The sequence below is a fragment of the Gouania willdenowi genome, chromosome 7 (assembly GCF_900634775.1).
Source record: "Gouania willdenowi chromosome 7, fGouWil2.1, whole genome shotgun sequence".
NCBI classification, from domain to species: domain Eukaryota; kingdom Metazoa; phylum Chordata; class Actinopteri; order Blenniiformes; family Gobiesocidae; genus Gouania; species Gouania willdenowi.
This window is the reverse complement of record NC_041050.1, coordinates 20,337,349-20,357,924: the sequence shown is the minus strand read 5'-3', so window position 1 is coordinate 20,357,924 and position 20,576 is coordinate 20,337,349. Positions and strand designations below refer to the sequence as shown.

The following is a 20,576-nucleotide window of genomic DNA, read 5'->3' as shown; positions in this document are numbered from 1 at the left end:
TTCTTGGTCACTGTAGAGTTGGTTTAACAATGCTGCTTTTTGTCTGCATTACTCAGGCTGACTTTCTTTTTCTTTGTCCTCTCAGTGAAACCTTCTCTTTTGTTCTGACTGAGATTGACGGGAGCAGAAGAAATGGATACTGTAGGAGGTTATTGGTCAGTATGTAGACATTTTTTAATGTGTCACATACTGCATGCATCCATTCATTAAGTATTAATTCCCACCTTATTCAACTATTTTATGTTTTTACAAGATTAGAATTTAATTTAGCAGAAGCTTTTATCCAAAGCAATGTATAACACGAGCAGTTAGAGTTAAAGCTGCAGTATGTAGAATTCTCTTTCCGCTCCCTTTCAAAACCGAAACCTAGCCTCCCTTATTCAAAGTGGTCCATTCCTCCAGTTTGTGACTTTAAACTGTTGCTTCTACACCTCGGTCTGCCTTGGTCCTCTTGATTTGCTGTGTAACTGTTGTGCCTAACGTTGCAATGAAGACTTCTGCTGGAACGTCCGTCATTACACTTTTACTACTGATGGTACGTGAACGCGCCTGACTTTAGTCGAGCAGCCAATAGAAATGCCTAAAACAGCCCATGGAGCACACGTGTTTGTAGAAAGATCTCTAATTGGCTGACATCCAGCCTCACGCTCCTGGATTTATAAACTTTATTTATAGGGCCAAGAGAAGGAGAAGAGATTTACTGTCCACTCAGAACACTTTGGATTACAATGTGCTGAAAGTTGAATAAAGATTTTTAACAAATGATGCCAAAAAAACTTAGATACTGCAGCTTTAAGGGACTCGCTCAACATCCCACAGTGATGGCCCAAAATGGATTAGAACCACCCCTGTTCTATTTCATCCCTGCTGACAGCCAGAGGCGGTGCTTTAAGCACTGAATATTCCCCTTCGTGCATGCGCAGTGCGAGTATGTATACCAACAATGTCACCCGTGACCCCTGGATGACCCAGAGGAAGTTTATATCTTCCGGTATCACTTCAGGGTACTTCCCTTTTTTCTTCTCGCGCGCAGTTGCTGGAATATTGTGCATACAGCTGCCGTCGCTAGTAGCTCCGTGACCGTGGTAGGTTGGAGCAGCGTGCATTGGCCCTCCAGGAGCTGCGACGGTGAGTGTTTGTTTGGTCCCGGCGACACACGCTGACAAGGTAAGTAGCCGCTTATTCGGCAGATCAACGGTTGTCTTCATAAAATAAAAATGAAAGAGATGTCGGTGATGGCTGCGTTTGAGCAGCCTACTCCAGAAATTTAAGTTAACCGACTTTATTTGTTTGCTGGTGGGTCGTGTGCGCGCGCCCGGAGTCCAGCGTGGATTTGTTTACATTAGCTTCACCGGCTAAGCTAGTGTCATCTTCTGTTAAAGAGCCCGGTTCGGGTGAGGACTACAGTACAGTGGTTGTTTTTTGTTTAGTATATTTGGGCCTCTACTGTGCAGGCAGCGTGTGCGCTCCCTTCCCCAGTATATGGTCCCTATACTCGGCCAATCTACGGCGTCCGCGCTCAGGCTAAGCCGAGGAGTGCGGGGTGATACTGGACAGGCGGCGTGCGTGCCTCCTCCCTTTGTTGGGCTAGAATACCTGTGTTGAAATCAGTGACTTCTCAGTGAAGCTACGATGGATGGCTCACATGTCTGCACATCCTGTGGGGTTTCTTTATAGCCAGAGGATGGCCACGACCTATGCCCCGCATGCCTTGGCCCTGAGCACCTGAGGGAGGCGCTGTCAGGCAATCCCTGCATGAACTGCAGCTACTTGCCTCGTTCGGCCAGGGTTGCCAGGTTGGTGGGGGTGGAAGGCTCAGTAGTCGTTGTCGACATCCCCCCAGGCCAGCCACCTCCGACCCGTCAGACACGCTCCAAGAGGCGGGCAGAGGCTGTGGCAGCTGCCCCTTTCAGGAAGAGAACGAAGTCTGACCACAGTGGGTTATCATTTAAAGTCGAGCAGCTGTCTGCTGAATTGGCTCAGATGAGATCCCTGCTGGCCGACAGTCAGCCGGTTATTCCCCTAGTGGCTGATGCGGCACTCTCTCCCCCAATGCCAACGCTGCTGCCCAAGGAGGATACACTCTCTTTGGCTGCTTCGGCTAGCCATTTCTGTGATTATGGGGAGAATTTGGATGTCGAATCCCAGGTGTCTAAGCAGGGCTCCCACTCCGCGGATCAGAGTTCAGGGGCCGAGGTGGAAGACAACTCCATGCGCGCTGTCATGCGCCTGGCTCTACAGCGGCTGCACACAGCTGTCCCACAACAGGCAGAGGCAGCATCTGCAAGCGCCTTCTTCAGGCGCAGGCCTGCCCCCACAGCTTTCGCTATTCCACATTCAGTGGATTATCTGAAGGAGTTGCAGTCCTGTTGGAGGGACAGTAAGGCTTGCTCCCGTCTCTCTGCAGATGGGCGAACCCTGGCAGCCATGCATGATGCAGCGGGGGCCGGCCTGGATCGCACTCCACCCATCGAGCCTGCCAATCGCTTCTCTTATTGTGTCCCCAGATGAAGCACTTCGAAGGGATGTAGGTGTCCTCGACCCTCGAATAACCGATGGCCTTCTCACGAGGGCTTATGATGCTGGAGCACGTGGTGGTCGCATGGGAAACTCCCTATCACACCTCATGTCGGCCCTCTCAGCCTCACTAAAGGAGGGCGGTGTGCATGCCAATGCGGTCACCTTCTGTGATGGCTCATTGGAGGCTTTTGGGCTCATGTCCAGAGAGCTTGGGCGAATAATGTCATCTTAGTCCAAGCTCATCGTCCCAATTGCTCAGCAACACAGGCAGTTTCTGCGCTTCACATACCGCGGCCGCCGCTCACAGTTCAGGGTGCTGCCCTTCGGCCTCTCTCTCTCCCTAAGGGTCTTCACAAGGTGTGTGTCTGCGGCCCTAGCACCTCTACAGTCTCGGGGCTTGAAGGTTCTCCCATACCTGGACGACTGGCTGATCTGTGCTCCATCCCGGGTCCAGGCGTCACAAGACACAGAGTGTCTCCTGTCCCATGTGGCTCGAATTGGACTCAAGGTGAATGTGGGAAAAAGGTGCCTGGTGCCATCATGGGTCACGACTTTCATTGGGGTTTTAGTGAACAGTGTAACTTTGACCGCAAAACCCTCTCCCCACCGTGTGGGCGGTATTTTTCGCCAGCTCGCCTTATTCAGGGAGGGCCGCTGGCTGATCTATGTTTCTTTCCTCCGTCTTTTGGGCAAGCTAACGTCAGTCTCGGGGGTAGTTCCTCTGGGCTTGCTGTTGCTGCGTCCGCTGCAGAGGTGGCTGAACAGCTTTCACTTGGATGCCAAGCGGCACAGGAGCAGGAGGCTCAAGGTCTCACAACAGTGTCTTTGCGCCCTGGCTCTGTAGAGGGACAGGGCTTACTTACTCAGAGGCGTTCCTATAGGCTCCGTTCCATCTCGCAGGGAGACCGTTACCACAGACGCATGCCCCTCAGGATGGGGTGCGGTGTGGCAGAGCAGGATGGCCCAAGGGCGTTGGCCTGTGGAAGACCAAGGTGCACACATCAATGTGTTGGAGCTGTGTGCGGTTCACCTAGCTCTGAAGCACTTCTTGCCGCATCTGAGGGACAAGCATGTCCTTGTGCGGTCAGACAACACGTCTACAGTGTATCACATAAACCACCAGGGCGGTACCAAGTCTGCATGGCTGCTGGAAGTGGCAAGGGAGCTCCTCACATGGGCAGCCCCCCGCTTGATCAGTATACGAGCAATGCATATACCGGGAGAGCAGAGCCACTTGGCGGACTTCCTCTCCCGTCGGAAACCTCTGTCAGGGGAATGGCACCTCCACCCGGAGGTAACGAACATTATATGGAGCATGTTCGGCAGGGCAGAGGTGGACCTCTTTGCTTCGGAGCAGTCGACCCACTGGCCTCTGTGGTTCTCCTTGGCCGAGACAACCAGTCCTCTCGGCCAGGATGCATTGGATCATCCTTGGCCCGATGGCCTCTTGTATGCCTTCCTTCCGTTTCCTCTGATTCAGCTGGTACTCCACAGGGTCCTTCAGGAGGGCCACAGGATCCTGCTTGTAGCTCCCTTCTGGCCAGGAAGGAGTTGGTTCCCGCTGCTGCACAGCCTCTGTGGCGCCTTCCCGACTGGAGGGATCTCCTGTCCCAACTGGCCGGGCGGATTTGGCACCCCAATCTGCAAGTCCTTCAACTGTGCGTTTGGCCACTTGGGGGGCCCGAGACGCTCCTGAGCGTCTGTGCCGACCCAGTTAGATATACTATAATGAATGCAAGGGCGCCGTCTACTCGCCTCCAGTATGAGAACAGATGGAAACTGTTTTCCGACTGGTGTACAAGGCGGGAGGTGGACCCTGTGCACTGCCCTGTGCCAACTATTCTGGACTTCCTCCAGTCCCTTCTGGACAAAGGACTTTCTCATTCAACGCTGAGAGTCTATGTCGCAACAATTTCTTGCCGACATGTAATGGTCGACATTGGCACGATTGGTAGCCACAAGCTGGTGTCCCTTTTCTTGAGAGGATCTTCCCCTGGTGCTGGAGGCATTGCACCTTCCACCGTTTGAGCCCTTGGCACAAGCAGCGCTGAAGTGGGTTACACTAACTCATTCAGTGCCAGCCATTTTCAAATTTTCTACCCCCTCAGTGCCAGCCATTTTTGAGCATTTTGACTGATTTTAAAGACCCACAGAATATTTTCTACTATGACTATCTGAAATCTTACACCAGATTCGGAAAGATTAAAGCCTCTACTGTCATGAAAAAAAGCCCATTTGTTTCTGGCTTGTTCCGTTCTTTTGTAATTAGCCATTGAATAGAGCAAGTTTTACACAAATTTTCAATTTCAGAGCAAAAAGCTGAGAAAACAGCCTTTTTGTAAAAAAAAAAACCCTGTCAGTGACCTTAAAGCTATTTTTTTTTTTTGCTTTAGTGACAACTCTAACATCTGAACATTGTTTCCTTATATAAAACATTAAAAAAGCACTGAGACTGGGCTTTTGATGGCAAAATTATTATTATTTTGCTCAGAGTTGAATAGATTTCTTACTGTATTTTGGCATTCCTCCAACTTTTCCTCCCGTCACTCTGCACACAGACGTAACTTCCTCTTCCTCCCGACATGCAGCAATGACCCGTTTAGCCCGGTTAGTTGATGGTTTTATCTCACGATCACAACATTATCAATAATCCACTCAGGTCCACACATGTTCTGTGTTAGTATGTGGTGCTGTGAGCTGCTGGATACGTCACAATATCACGTTGTAGCACCATATTCTCACTCGTTCCTCTTTCTCCCACCCAGCTAATAGTAGCATCAGTGGCTAATCTCTCATCTAAAGGTGCACCGCTGCCATCGTCAGGGCACTGTTGGTCACTACAACACCCCACAGCTTAGATATTGATGAGGGACCTCCGCCAGGGTGTTTTCTAGTAATCCCCGTGAAAAAACGCAAATGACGAGTTTCTCGTCAATGGTGCTCAGCGTTCGGATTTGAAATGACGAGATATCTCGTTGGGGGCACTGAGTGAGTTAAGACTGCGTTCCTTCTGGCCATTTCCTCCGCGAAGCGTGTCAGTGAGCTACACGCCCTGTCAATCAGCGACACATGTCTGAGGTGGAATTCAGACGGCTCGGGAGTCACGCTGTGGCCGAACACAGCTTTTCTCCCTAAAGTGCTGTCCCGCGCTTACTTCAACCAGCCCATTCGGCTGGCACGGTTCAACCCTACTTCCGGGGAGCCAGAGGTTCAGGCTGACCTGTTGTGCCCAGTGTGCGCCCTGGAAGACTACATTGCAGCTACTGTAGGTTTTCGGGGGTCTGATCAGCTCTTTCTCTGTTATGGTGGCCCTAACAGGGGTGGTGCTGTCTCCAAGCAGCGCCTGTCCAACTGGATTGTCGATGTGATGAAGAACAGCAGGATTTCAGCCGTTTGGGGACATGGGCGTGCTGCCAATGGGCGCTGCAACCACTCCTCCACGCAGCTGCAGGCCTCCATCAGGGGAGTGGCAGAGTTACAAATGCAACTATGGTTCTATGAATCCCGAATGACCACCAGAGCTCTTTGTCACTCAGAACCCTCGTGTGCTCGCGAGAAGATTCTGTAGGGGAATATTCAGTGCTTAAAGCACCACCTCTGGCGGTCATTCGGGATTCATAGAACCATAGTTACATTCGTAACTCTTCGTTTTAAGCTCGGGGCTTCTACCAGGGAGTTTTGGTGTATAAAGGAATTTTTATTTTGCGGGAATCCATTCTACGCTTTTAATAAGTAAATACAGTTCATGGAAAGGAGTGCTCATCAGTTGGAGAAATATGGTCATTTATAAAATGCATATATATTTTAGTCAGTTTTGACCTCTGTGTTTGTCAAGATATCATTATGGCTGCGAGCCTTGCAAATTGTTCCTTTGGATGTACATAGCTCAAAGCTGCTAAAATGACAGGGAGCTGAGGCATATGCAAAGTTGTTTACTAAAGGCCTAAACATGCTCGAGCCCAAAACCCTGAAAAACTTTTTTCCAATTTTGAGGGGCTGGCACGTCCACCAGATATAGCAGATTTTTTTGTCTATTCTGAGAGAGTAGGTGGAGCTGTTTTACTATACCAACATTCAGTTTCCCATGTGATGTAGTTCCTGAGATACTGGAAGCTGAAAATTGAAGAGAAATAAGGACTCGACCCATAAGCCCTCACTAAATTGGACATATCTCAAAAAGTGTTAATTGGATCAAACTAGAAATTTATAGTATTGATAGTGAATAATCAAGTAACAATTAGTAAGCATTTCTGATTTTTTTTAAAATCGAAGAGCGTGGACCATTTGAAATGGAATGACCCAGTCACAATTTACGCAACACAAACTCCTAATATTGTAAAAGAGACTTCCAGTTCCTTTTACAGTAAGTGCTGACCAGAGAATTGGGCCCTGAATGCACAGAACGCGTACTGAAACTGAACCGAAATCGTACCATTGCACCCATAATATACTGTATACAATCAATTATCAGTTTATTTCTTATCACATGTTTCTCTGTGTTCAGCCAACATGAAATGAACTGGCTTTGTTTGCATATTGGATGTACACCTTTTTGGCTGAAATTTTTAGATTTACCTTTGGGCCAATGGTTTCTGCCAGTTGTAAGATGAAGGCGGGGGTGGACAATAGACATTTTCTGGTTTAAAAGGGAAATGCTTGGGAGATACCTTGCTGCTGACTACTCTGTTTTGTTTACATGTTCTGTTGCTGTTTTCCTTGCTTTGTATGACATAAGTGATGGGACAGTCTCCCACATCCCTACAGTGGCCACGGTTACGTGTTTTAAGGGTTCATATTTCAAAGCCCCTCCGTGACACGTGGTGGCGTGGTGAAGCGCCTAAGGTTGTATACCCGCATCCCCAAACGGCTGGAATCCACTTCTCCTACCCGCCCTGATCCCCTCCCCCAGCCAACCACTCATCCCATCCTACCTACGTGCCATGTCTCGTGTTTTTCGACTGTGTTTTTGCTTAAGTACATGTGGCCAAGGTGGGTTTTTTTTAGTTTAACACTGTCTTCTTCGAAAGGGAATTCAGTTTCAAACTTGCCTTTTCCCCAACACTTCTCCTCCCGTTTTTGTCCCACCTTTCATCTAAATATGTGGGCACAGCAAATGGCGCCCTGGTGTGTTGATGTGTGTCCTTCACTCCAACTACCGTGTTAAATTCCTTGTACGGTTTTTAAACTGTACCTGGCGAATAGAATCCTTTCTGATTCTGAAAACAGTTATATTTGGCTTTATTCAATTCCGCTTTAGACGTATCATGTCTACCAAGAAAAAACACACAGCAAACCTATTCTTTTTTGGCTACAATAAAGAAGACCACTTTTATTTTGACAATAGTTTTGAAGCAGCAGCTTGACAAAAACATACTGTTTCACTTTCATCTGCTGAGCAGCAGAAGGAGACAGAGTAGCGGAGAAGGGAGGGAGATCACCGTACTTTGGTCAATCAAAGCCAGTGGTTAATGCAACAGCTGCTCTATCTCCACTGTACAGGATATTGAGTGTAAAAAATAACTTTATTAAGATCTGCGTGTCAGCTCTGTGGGTCTGATGCAAGGCATGTCCCCCGATGGAGCCTGTTTTGTTTCCCGATGTCTGTGTTCGTGTAATTAGTTTGCGTGAATGTCCGCCGAGCCACTCTTTTCGTTATATCCCTGTCTTCTAAGGCTGTTATTAAATAAATTGTCTCGGCTCTGAATTATTTAATTCTGAATTAAAATCGGAATAAACCAGCTACCTAATTTGGATTTAATTTTTAATTATATTTTCATTCGGAATTAAGTGTTTACAAGGTCATTTTAAAAAAGATTTAAGTTTAATTCTGAATTAAAGGGGAGTTAAAGCTCCCATGTAAACGTGGCCATTGATAGTTTCATTTTTCTGGTCCTCATTCATATTGAAGCCCCAATGAATAATTGGCATAAATGTAATAATACTATGATTCTGTAACTCTCCAGGGTTCTCTGCTTTTTAAAAATGCTTTATATTTTGTTTTCATTTTTTTTTTTCAATTCACAGCCGGGAGGGAGAGGAGCCCGCCCACCTGAAGCTTACTGTATCATTAGTAAGTTGGCATGTTTCGGCCTCTTTTCCAAGGTCAGTTTAACCAAATCACCTTGTATACAAAATGTAACCTTTGTGTTTCTTCTGTTATTGTACAATAAAATACACATAAATAGATGACTAATTATACAGAGTTCATATAGAATAGAACAGACCTTTATTGATCCCCAGAGGGGAAATTCACAAGCTAAATTATGTCTTATCAAGTTAGAATAAGACTGCAAGAGGTTACGAAGTCTTCACAGAGCTTTTTAGTTATAACCAGTCATCATATTAACTAACTGCAAATAAGAGATGATAGTACATTTGTTTTACAATGAATTTATCATTTTAATTAACCCCAGTAAAAAAGATCCAACTTCTAAATCACTTTACCTCTTTTGTAAGCATTTTGGTTTGGTTTGGTGCAGTGTTTCTCAACAGTTAAAGAAAAAAAGGCTTTTACTCTTTTTTTGAAGGTGTACTCTCTCTTCACAGTTCTGTCAGTAAAAGTTCAGTTTTGCAAATTAATGAAATATTTTGATTTTATTCACTTTTTAAATAGCTTTTCCTCTATAAATTGCACTTTTTGCCTAATTTGTTTTTTTTTTTTTGGTTTATAGTTAGGTGTCATAAATTGAGGAAAATGAGTTTTGACTATTGTAAATAGAGTGTGAATTTTTCTTCTGTCTCTCTGAAGTTATATCCTGTATTATCTCAGGTATAAACATCTCCATATTTTTCATTTATTAGTATTAAAGTTTCACTTTTACCTGAGTTTGGGTCATGGTTTGTTATTTCAACTTGATGTTGGGTCCTGAAAACATAGCATTTTTGAGTCGATGCATTATCTATTAGCATAAATAAAAGTTATTTTATAATTAATTTATAGCGTAGTTTGTTGTCTGGTGTTTAAATAAAAATGTTGGTAGTTTTCCTCAACTATATTTCTGTATTGACTTTAAGTAACTTGACTACAACTAACGACTAAAACTATCAATAACTGCATGATGTTTTGGTCAAAAAAGGGAAAAATTTGAAGAACATGGTCTAACAGACTAAAATAAGTTTAATAATTAGTAATTATTTTGTCCAACCAATAGCTGACTTTGAGGCAAGGCCAAAAAAATTGAACTGGTGGGACTTGAAATGAGCCATCAGAAATAATCTCTCTTTGAGAAAATAATATCAGTTTGATAATAATACAGGGTATTATTTAGTCCTAAAACAGCCTTATTGTTTAGCCCTAAAACATGATTATTTTTAATATAGTTGGTTGAAAATAGACTAATAAGAAAAGGGAATTCCAATGACTAAAATACTAAAATTAAACTACATTATCATCAGAACAAAACAAAGACTAATGTACAGTAAAATGTGCTGTCAAAGTTAACACTGACAGTGTCAAGATGTAAAAAAAAAATTTGAACTGTATCATTTGATGACAAGTGTCTATTGTTAATTGAGGGATGTCCAATAATAACCCATGTCTGCGACTTGAAGCATCGTTTGAATCAACAGCAACTTTGGTACACATGAATTATAGGGTCAGGAGGAGTCAGGAAAGCAGAAGAGCATGTATCAATCTTTGTTTCTGGTAATAAAGTTACTACTTTGCAATCTCTCCTGACCTTTATTTTCCCGCCTTTTCCTTGTCTTTGTTCTGTTTTTGTGCTACTGTGGGTGCAGATATTTGACGAGGTGGAGAAGCGACGACAAATCTCTATGGCCATGATCCATCCATTCATGCAGAAGCTGAGGGAGGCTCCATTCCCAGCTCCAGGAAACACAGTAGAGATTAAAAGCTTCATTCCTGAGTCAGGCACTGAGGTCAGCGCCAAATCCTACCTCCTGCCCAGAATACACAGCATAATAGTTGATGTTGGTCTCATTTGGGCCTCCTAATTTGAGAGTGCGCCTAAAAACACAAAAATTGCTGGAAAGGCCACTGCTTTTTCTGATCGACAGGCGTTGATACATTGCAGAATGAATTACAGATTTTGGTAAATGGCATTAACAGAATCCAGCCAGCACAAAGTGCTCGCCATAAATTGTCGTCCAACAGAAATATTGATGAAGCACATTAGCTTCTGAACAAGCAGATGAAAGATGTGGCCTTTAGTGCTAGATCATTTTAGGTCCATTACCACCTTGCACCATATATTTGATTCGTACCATTCACCTAACAATTATTTCAAACTATGTAGCTTATCCTTGATCCGAGTTGCCTCTTTCAGCAGGAAAATGTTAACATTTATTAATTAATTTTATTCATAATCTGTATTTATAAAGACCGTAAGGCCACATTTTGAACAGAAACTTGTTAATTAAAAATGGTTCATAAGTTGAAGCTGTTGACTTGGTCTTTAAATTTCACATCTCAATTTAAAGATTTGCTTGTTTTATAGGAAATGTTTACCTGATCAATCATTGATTTTCCGCTTACACCTTATACCAGGTATCAGTGACACTTTAGAGCCTCACAAGTCTAGTTTTAGCAAGGGATATGATAATCTACACATTACATGGGTTGTTTTTATGCAGATAGTCAAGATATTGTGGATCTATGTCAGTGTGCAGCCAATCATCAAACGTCCCCTCACAATGTGAACCATTCAGGTTGAACTGTTTATGATCACCAGATGTAGTATTGTAGGCTTTGTTTTGTTTCATTTAGATTGAAACCTGTTTGGATTTCCTCTGTAGATCTATAATGAGATCCCTTACATGGGTGTGGTTATGTGGAGTTGTCTGAACCTGCCCCTTTGGCAGACAACAAAGCTCTTCCCCCTTTAGAATCATGCACCATGTTGCAACAGCTCCTATTCATCATCATAGGTATTCAGTTATGCTAGCTATTGCACTCAGTAAAGTGAAAGGCCCTTAGATAAAGGCAGGACAAATACTTCTATTCCTTGAAGCTCTTGTTCCTAATACACAGTAAGATGGTGGCCTTGTATTGTAAAGTTTAGGTAACTAGTCATTAAAGAGTAAAGGTGTTGTAACTTGTATTTAGCCTGAGATTTTCCATTTCAAATTTTCCCAAATTTCATTTCATACACTAATATACCCGTTTCTGTGTCATTTCCGCCTCAGTATACCCATGTTGTTTCTGATTTATTGGGTGTCATTACTGGCTATTGAACTTCCAAAAGTTGTGTAATTTTATACTTGATTTGTTTTTTTTAAAAAGATTATGAAGCAAGAAAGAAAAATAACGATATTGCCATTTAAGGAAGTGAATTCTGTAATATCCGGAGGCCCTACTTGTAGGATTAAATCATTAAGAGTTGAAACTGATTGTCACTATAGTGATGAGCTACTGGTATCACTGTTGACATATTGTGACAGTGGTGACTCTCCACCAGATCATCAGACTGACTCGGCCATTAGATTCCTGGCTGGAACACGTCAACTTTGCCAAGCTCTTTGGCTGCCTGACAGATGAGGAAGTGCTGTTGGTGTTTGCTGCTGCTGTCCTGGAAAGACGCATCATTTTCATTGCAGAAGAACTAGGGTAAACCACATTATTTAATTAATAAATCCCTTCTTTTTATTAAGGTCAACAGGTCATTTCAAAGTAAAGGTGAATTTTAATTTAGAATCTCATGAAAATTTTGCATAGGAACATTTCTCCTGAAACTTTTCACATTGAGCGAAATCATTCGATGGGCTTATCAGATGCTCTAATGGCCTGCAGCCTTCAACTATGACATGCTGTATGGATAATTTTACATTTATGATTAAATCATTAGTGTTTTTTATTTCCACCAGGACTTTGTCTCAAGTGATTCATGCTGTGGCAGCCCTCCTTTACCCTTTCACCTGGCAGCACACCTTCATCTCTATTGTTCCTAAAATTCTGATAGATGTTGTGATGGCACCCACCCCCTACCTGCTGGGAGTCCAGAAGCAGCTATTAGACCAGGTCACTGACCAGGGAGATGTAAGTTAGTGTGGGCTAGCAAACAAAGTGCTTGCATTAAAAATGGTAGCACTAATGTGGATTATTTTGTCTAAAACAGCTGCTGGTGGTTGATCTTTCTAAGAATAAAAGGAAGACCTTCATTGTTTCAGTAAGAAGCAATTCCTTTCACAACAAACATGTTTTAGTCTTTTAGTTGGAAATAAAACACTATGTTATAATAATCGATTGTATTTTATTTTTCCAGATTGGTGATGAAGATTCTATCCTGCCCTCAAAGCTTCAAAGTGAAATATTGGAGGCACTTCAATCAAAACGAAAAGCATCAAGTAAGCATAAATATTCAAAGTGCCATTCTCATCTAAATAGTGAAAAAGCCTCCTATAAGCTGTCACAAGGCTCCATTGGTCCTGTTCTCCCGTTTGCGCTTAAGCGTTTTTTTTTTTTTTTACAGTTAAACATGTTTCTCTTACGCATATTTTCCCATCCAGACAACTGACACGCCCACCGTGCATAAATGGGCGGTCTTATGTAATTAATTTAAAAAGGAGGCACACATCTTTGGGGGGCCCACTGTGCTTAGTGTGATGGTGCTCGTGATGTTGTTGCCGACACATACTGCTTATGGCCTCTCACTAAGGAAGTCCAGCAACCAATTACAGAAGGATGAGTTGAGGACCAATTGTTCCAGTTTCCTGATCAGCTGTTGTGGTACGATCAAATTGAATGCTGAGCTAAAGTGTATGAACAGCATTCTGATATAAGACTTCTTGGTATCTAGGTGGGTAAGAGCCAGGTGGAGAGCAGAACAGATTGCATCCTCAGTGGATCGGTTGGCTAGGTATGCAAACTGAAACGGGTCTAGGTTTGTGGGACGGATGGACTTGATGTGTGACATGACTAGTAGTGTGGCAGACAGAGGAGTCCACCTGCCTCAAATTTAACTTCTTCAAATGTCATTTTGTGCTTCTGTGTACTCACCTCTCCACATTGAACAAGCAAAATGTTGATTTAAATAGGGCGGCCTCAACCACGTCTACAAGCGTACCTATTTGCGCCGCAATGTTAATGAATTCCACACAGCAGGTGAGCAAACGGCTCCACCAAAGGATTTAGGGACGTACCTGGTTTACTACCCTTTCAGATTTTAGTGAATCCACCCCTTTAAGTGCTGACCTTTCACTAAGGGGACATAGAGTAGTTAAGACACACCCAGTCACAGCAGCCCCGCCTCACAGCGCTGCACAGTTCCACATGGAGCTGTTAATCAATGCTCACTGGGGGCTGTGAAAAGAGGAAACTACTCCCTCCTTCCATCTTTTATAGGAGGGGCGGGGCCAACAGTGACAGGTAGTGATGTCACTGATCTAATCACGTCAGTGGTAAAATTGAATTGCCATAGCAGTGTTCATCCCATAGAGGGCAGTCTCTCGTATTTTACAACTAAAAATTATAAATTTAGATACTTAGACTAAAATGTGGAGTGACATAACTTCATGCCTAATCATAGATGTATTCAGCAGAAAAAAAATGGTTTAGGGTGTACATACACTTAAAGGAAAATTGACTTTGAAATTTGAATATTTTTTCTATCTCAGTCCTGCAAAACTTCACTCATTTCATCTTCTAGTCACCTTTCGGTGGGTGTGACTTCATGATAAATACTTGCTTGGTATTTTTTGTTGTAAAGTACTTTGAACAACTGTTGTTTTTAAAGTGCTCTAGGAGCGCCACAGACTACATGATGCTACTTCTGATTTGATCGGTTACGATCTTGTCAAGACTTTTGACAATAACTTGCCCCGACCTCTTAATTAACAAATGATAGGATGAACTTACTTTTGATGAGAGCCAAAGACCATTTTTCCTCGGATTAATTTGTTGAGAATGTAATTTGACTTGCTTACGGTTTAATTGACCCTGCCTTTCTTTGTATTAATGATATTCTTAAGGGAGAAATTGGATTTTACCAGAAACTATGATAAAAAATTATTTGTCAACAAAATGAATATTCAGCGTAACTACTTCACCTATTGTAAGTGCACACTGTGATACAACTTATTTTTGGGCTTTAGCTGATTAGGTTTTATGAGTGATTTTCCACTGAAAATGAACATGAATGCATTACCATGTTTATTTCTTTTTCACTTGTTAGCGGAGGAGGAGCTGAACCGAGTGGTGTCGGAGGCCTTCTTGCTTTTCTTTGTGAAAACCGTGGGCCATTTTTCCTCGTATGTGAAATACAGTCGCACTGGAGAGCCAGGCGTGTTTGAAAAGAGACGTTTCTACAAAGCCATTGAATCAAAGACCACACGGCACTTTGTTAAGAACTTCATCCAGACGCAGATGTTTGACCTGTTCATCCAGGAGGTGGAGCAGCAGCAGCCTGGACCACAGCAGGGTGAGCTAGTCGCTACATCACTCTGTATTAAGTCCAGAGGCCTAGTTGAATTGCACTTTTAATTTGATGTATGCCTATATTTGCAAATTCAATCAACATGGCTCATACAATCAAGAGATTGTCTGTTTGTTTTTTTTTTATACCGTAATGATTCAAACAGTTTTCTTCTCTGCAGGAGTGTTTCACCAAAAAATCTTGGAACATCAGGAGAGGAAGAAGAGGGAGAAAAAGAGACATTAGACTTCTGGGTCAGCATTAGGATTTTTGCTCTATAAGTACATTGGAACTGATTTGAATGTCACTCTTTTTCTTTTCTGTGACACTTTGGTTTAGTTTGTTTTAGGTACAACTGTGTAATTTACTGTGTCTGGGCTACTGACAGTCTCTGCCTCACTAATGAAATGACAGGGTTTTAAACTTGTATCGGTTCTCATCCTGATCCTCAGTCTGTCGATAAGCAGGAAGAATCATTTCAAATAAATTGTTTTTTAAAACCTTGTAGCTAAATACCACATTTTTAATTAGTTTGGCTTTGAATTTACATCAAATTATGTCGAGCTTGATGAACAATGCACTACTGAAAGACTGAACCACACTTGTCAGTATGTCATTTTGAGGCCAACTTTAGCTGACCAATGACACCGACCTAACTGCATATATAAAGTTTGTGTGAGCAAGATGTGAGGTTCATAAATTAATGACAATCTGTAGATGCTTATAGATGTTTAAGACCTATTTAGTTTAAGTCCTAGCATGGATGCAAACATTTAAAAATATTTTACAGTAAACAGAATCAATGAAAAATGGGGACTTTTTTTATAGGTTTTAATTGTTCGTTTTTGCATCAAACACAGTTGTCACCAATGATGGACTGATGTTTTCAGTCCATTTTCCTATGCTAAGAAGCTGGAATTTTTTTTTTTGTCAAGGTAACTTCCGGGATTTTACCATTGTCATTGAAAGATACTAAGTTTAATATTTTTGGTCGTGATGGAAACTTGGAGCTTGTCCTAAGCACTTAGATTTTTCTGGGAATAATGTCTATATTTTTAAAACTTGATATCGGAATATGCCCGTTTTGTTTGAATTTAAACAAAGTTTGGGTGAAAGATACTTCTTGCAGATGCGCTGGGACACATCATCAGTGCTGTAACCTGTGGTCATTGGGTGTTTTGGGTCTTGCAACATCAGACACCCTCACCCAGGCGACCCCACTACGGCCTGTGTCCCAGCAGCGTTTGCCCACAGATCTGCTCTCTTGATCCAAAGCCATCTTGTGGCTTTCTCTGCAGCTTTGCAGTGGAGCTGCCCTGAAAATCCTGTGCAGCCCACCTCCAGAGGTTCACAGCGAGTCTTTCAGCCTTGCATCCTGCACTTATTCACCAGCTACTGGTGGGCCACTTCCTTTCATTGGCCTCCTCCATACGCTCTTCCCAGGACACTGTGAGCTCCAGAATAATCACCTAATTGGTGGAAATTTACATGATGATCATATTTAGTTGGAGACGCATAGATGTAATTCTGGTTAGGAACTTTCTGTCAACAACTGCCCTAAGCACCTGGTCGTTACGTCAGCGATAGAGCCCTTCTCCAAGGGCTTTAGGGCATCTGCTGAGGATTTGTTCCAGGGATCCTCATTCTGGACACTGGAGACAGGAGGTTATCTCTGTTTTGGCCCAGACGTGGTGGTTAGTAGGACATTGTAAAAAGGACTAAAAATGTGATGGTAGTCAAACCTACTACTTTTCCTCTCTTGAGCTCTAGTGACCTTGATTTTACAGGCGTAACGCTCATTCTTGCTCAAGTGATGAGCTTCTCTATTCTCAATTAAAAAACTTCTGGTTAATAGCAGTTCCGGTAAGATGGCAGTCGGGACAACAGCTTTTCCTTAGCTATAATTCACAATTCCCAAAATATTAACTTAGACCTCAGTTTTGAGCTTGGTGACGTCTTTGTCTCTGCTCTCCAACTACAGAACACACTTTCTAAGACTTTTAATTCTACTCTAACCCATTGGAAATGGAGAAGAGAAAACTATGTTGCTAAAGCTAAGCTAGTTTAGAAGGAGGTCCTGGCTCTTGCCAAAGAGAATGCTGATCTGAAGGAGAGAGTTTTGGAAATCAAGCTCTACAAATGCCATTGAAATTTGAAAATTCAAGGCTTGAAGGAAAAAAATGATGAGGTCACCTGAAGAGAAGTCCTTGCTATACAATGCAAAAATCGCTGAACATTGTGCTTCATCCCTGGACATCACAGTAGACAATGCATCGTCCAGGAAAGAAAGAAGTCGGGAAGCAGCGTTTGATAATATCCAGTTCTCCATGCGACATCACCATGATGCCTTCTGGAGGATGACCAAGGATTCCAGAACCTGCAAGTGTTCCCAGGTTGACTGTTTAAAACTTGTGATCATTAAAGGTATAGTGAACCATTCTATTTTTTTGCTAAGTGTTTAGCAATGTAACCTTATATGGTAGCATCAACCCACAAGTTTATATTGTTGGTGCCTCATGTTCATAAAGAAGAATTGTGTGTTTTTGTGATACAGTTGAAGGGGTTTTGTGTTCCCTAGCACTTTTAAAAACTCTTACAGTACCAAAAGTACAGTTTCTTGTTTGCTTTTAATATTATTTATTTCATTTTAATTAATATGTTTTTTGCCCTTAAATTTCAGTTGTGTATCTTTGAAAACTTGGGGACTAAGAGATAATGTTAAAAGAAAATCTTTATTTTTGTTCTGCAAAAATTACAAAACCAATTGCATTTTGCTGCAAGAAACACACTGTTGAAGCAGATTACATTTTTTGGTATAATCAGAATTATCCTTCACATTCTCCAAACAAATCAGCTGGTGCAGGTATATTTTTCAAAAAAATTCAGGACAAAATAATCATTCATATGATGGATGTACAATGGCCACTGTATTATCTGTGTGCATAAAGGTTATGCTATTTTTCACCCATCTCCATTTGTTCTAAGAAGCCCAACTACATAGTATTTCAGGTTTATTTTCTCAAACTCACCCATTTTCTTGAGTTTTTGCCACTGAAAAGGCAGTTTCCGACCGTTCCTAAAAACAGGCTGGTTTTTTGTGACTTCATGCATATGCATGAGTATGCGTAAACACAAGCTGCTTCAGCCATTGCAATGCCATTCTCGAACAATTAGTAAGCCATTAAGAATTTAAGAAGTTATATTGATAAAAGGGATTTCTATTAAGCACAGTAAGATATTAACCAATCAAAGTGAAAAAAAAACTGAAATTGTAAGAGAAATTAATCAGATTTTCTCCAAACATCTTACAGAAGATAATGACAAACAACAAAAAAGCATTCTTCAATGCTCTCTTGATAAACTATACAGGAAAAAGGCAAAATGAGCTTACCTTCGATTGTGAGTCAAATGGGTTGAATTTGGTGAAAAAAGTTCAGCCAAGAAAGACAACAAAAAAAATGCAATAAACTGCAGTCTATATATTAATGGTCAACTCTGCTCTGATCCTCGATTAATTTCTTGAAAAATCTCTTCTTTCTATAATAAACTGTACATATCATCATACTCCAAACCTATCTAATAACATTTAATCCCTATAAATGACAAAAACCTTGTCATTTATATGAGAGGCAGAGATCATAGCAGAATTGGACAAAGGCTTGCTGTGATGGCCTAACCTGTAACTTCTATCAATTATTTTGGTTTTACATTAAATAGTTTGTGATAGAAATTCATTGAAAAGTAATACAGAATGACTCTCTCACGCAAACTATGAAACAAGGAATGATTACTCTTGATTCCCAATGATTCCCAAACCTGAAAAGACCCACGCTCACGTTGATAATTTAAGGCCCATAGTTTTCCTAAATAACGACTATTACATTTTTGCAAATAGATTAAAATTGGGAAAACCCAAATAATTTCTGACACCCAGTCTGGTATCTTAAAAGACCGCTTTGTCTTGTTCTAGATTTGATTGATTATAATTTTCTAACTGAAAATGAAGGTTTTATTTTACTGTTTGACTTTTATAGGACTTTTGATATGCTATAACAATTTTATGTTCCAGGCTTTTAAGTGTTTTGGCTTTAGAATTAAATGTATTAACATCACTAAAATTCTGTACAATGATACATGCAGTTTAGTCTGCTTACCCCATGGCACATCGCAAATATTTTAAATAGACAAAGGTATCAAACAAGGGTGTTAAATTTCTGCTCTTCTCTCCATAGCTGCAAAAAAAATGCTGTCCATCTTTATTTAAGCCGTCTGCAGGCTGATCAAAGGACTTCACGTGAAAATGGCCAGTGGCCCAGATGGTGTCTCACCTGCCACCCCGAGGCACTGTGCTATTGAACTGGCTCCAGTCTTCACAGACATTTTTACCATCTCACTGGAGTCATGCCATGTCCCAGCCTGCTTAAAATCTTCCACCATCATCCCTGTCCCAAAGAAGACCCAAATCACTGGACTTAATGACTACAGACCTGTGGCTCTCACATCTGTAGTCAAGAAGTCATTTGAGCGCCTGGTCCTCTCCCACCTCAAGTCCCTCACCTCCATACATCTAGACCAACAGGTCTGTGGACGACACTATCAACCTGGCCCTCCACTCCATTCTGCAGCATCTGGACTCCCTGAGAACCTACGCCAGGATCCTGTTCATGGACTTCAGCTCTGTTTTCAACACCATCCTCCCATCCCTGCTCCATGACGAGCTCTCCCAGCTCAACGTGCCTGACTCCACCTGCAGGTGGATCACTTACATCCTGACGGACCGAAGGCAGTGCGTGCGGCTGGGGAAGAACGTCTCGAACACTCGGATTATAAACACCGGAGCTCCGCAGGGCTGTGTTCTTTCCCCCATGCTTTTCTCCCTTTCACTTTATAAATCATGTCCTTAATAACCTGCACTGATGACATGTTTATTGTATATATTATTATATTATATTTGTTTAGTATATATATTATATTATTATCAAGAATGTATTATTGCATGCCTTATTTTTATTTAATCTATTCTATTCTATTCTATTCTATTGTTTGCTATTGCACCTTTTTTAAGCACCTGTAAGCCAAAGCAAATTCCTAGTTGTGAATTCTGTTCATCAACACTGGCAATAAAACATTCTGATTCTGATCAAAAAATGCTGATTTAGGTAAACTCTCAATTGCAAGTACAGAGCTATTGATTAGCCAGTTAGCTGACGACACAATTATTTTTAAATAACTTAGATAAAATCCTCCAAATTATTGAGACATTGTCCAAGGCTTGAAGTCTTCGACTGAATATAAATAAATGTGAGATCTTGCTCTTAAAAACTTGCAATACACTCAATCTGTATAATATAATACTGTAAAATACTGAGGCATACAAATGACAAAAAAAATATAATAGAGAAAAATGCATTATTAGGGACAAATTACTAAAATGTAATTAGAGATTTGTGAATACCAGCTATAAAGTCTATCTATCAATTAAATTTCATTTTAATATGGAATAAGAAAACACTATAAGGTAATTTAATCAAACAACTTAAGGATGGTGGGTTAAATGCCATTGACTTTGACAACTGCACCCTTATCACTTACTTGCCTGTGACTTTAATGTGAAAAAAAATTACCAATACATCTTTCCTCCTTCAATCAAGTTTTGCTTTACTGACAACTAATCTCCAAACACAACTA

General features: G+C 41.8%; 1 protein-coding gene across 6 annotated transcripts in view; it reads left to right on the top strand.

Moving 5' to 3' along the window:
- The window catches only part of LOC114467089 (DENN domain-containing protein 2D-like), a 46,382-nt gene extending 26,346 nt beyond the window's left edge, over positions 1-20,036 (top strand). For 3 of the 6 annotated variants that reach the window (XM_028453130.1, XM_028453127.1, XM_028453131.1), the window contains 9 exons: positions 86-155; positions 8,545-8,622; positions 10,258-10,398; positions 11,937-12,085; positions 12,343-12,514; positions 12,594-12,644; positions 12,741-12,822; positions 14,649-14,894; positions 15,070-15,484. In XM_028453130.1, coding sequence (XP_028308931.1) covers positions 86-155; positions 8,545-8,622; positions 10,258-10,398; positions 11,937-12,085; positions 12,343-12,514; positions 12,594-12,644; positions 12,741-12,822; positions 14,649-14,894; positions 15,070-15,134 — 1,054 coding nt within the window. In that variant the 3' untranslated portion in view covers positions 15,135-15,484. Of the gene's footprint in view, positions 1-85; positions 156-8,544; positions 8,623-10,257; positions 10,399-11,936; positions 12,086-12,342; positions 12,515-12,593; positions 12,645-12,740; positions 12,823-14,648; positions 14,895-15,069; positions 15,485-17,150 lie in introns of those variants that run through there. The other 3 variants (XR_003674490.1, XM_028453129.1, XM_028453128.1) reach the window with 3 other exon arrangements.
- The last annotated feature ends 540 nt before the right edge of the window (positions 20,037-20,576 follow it).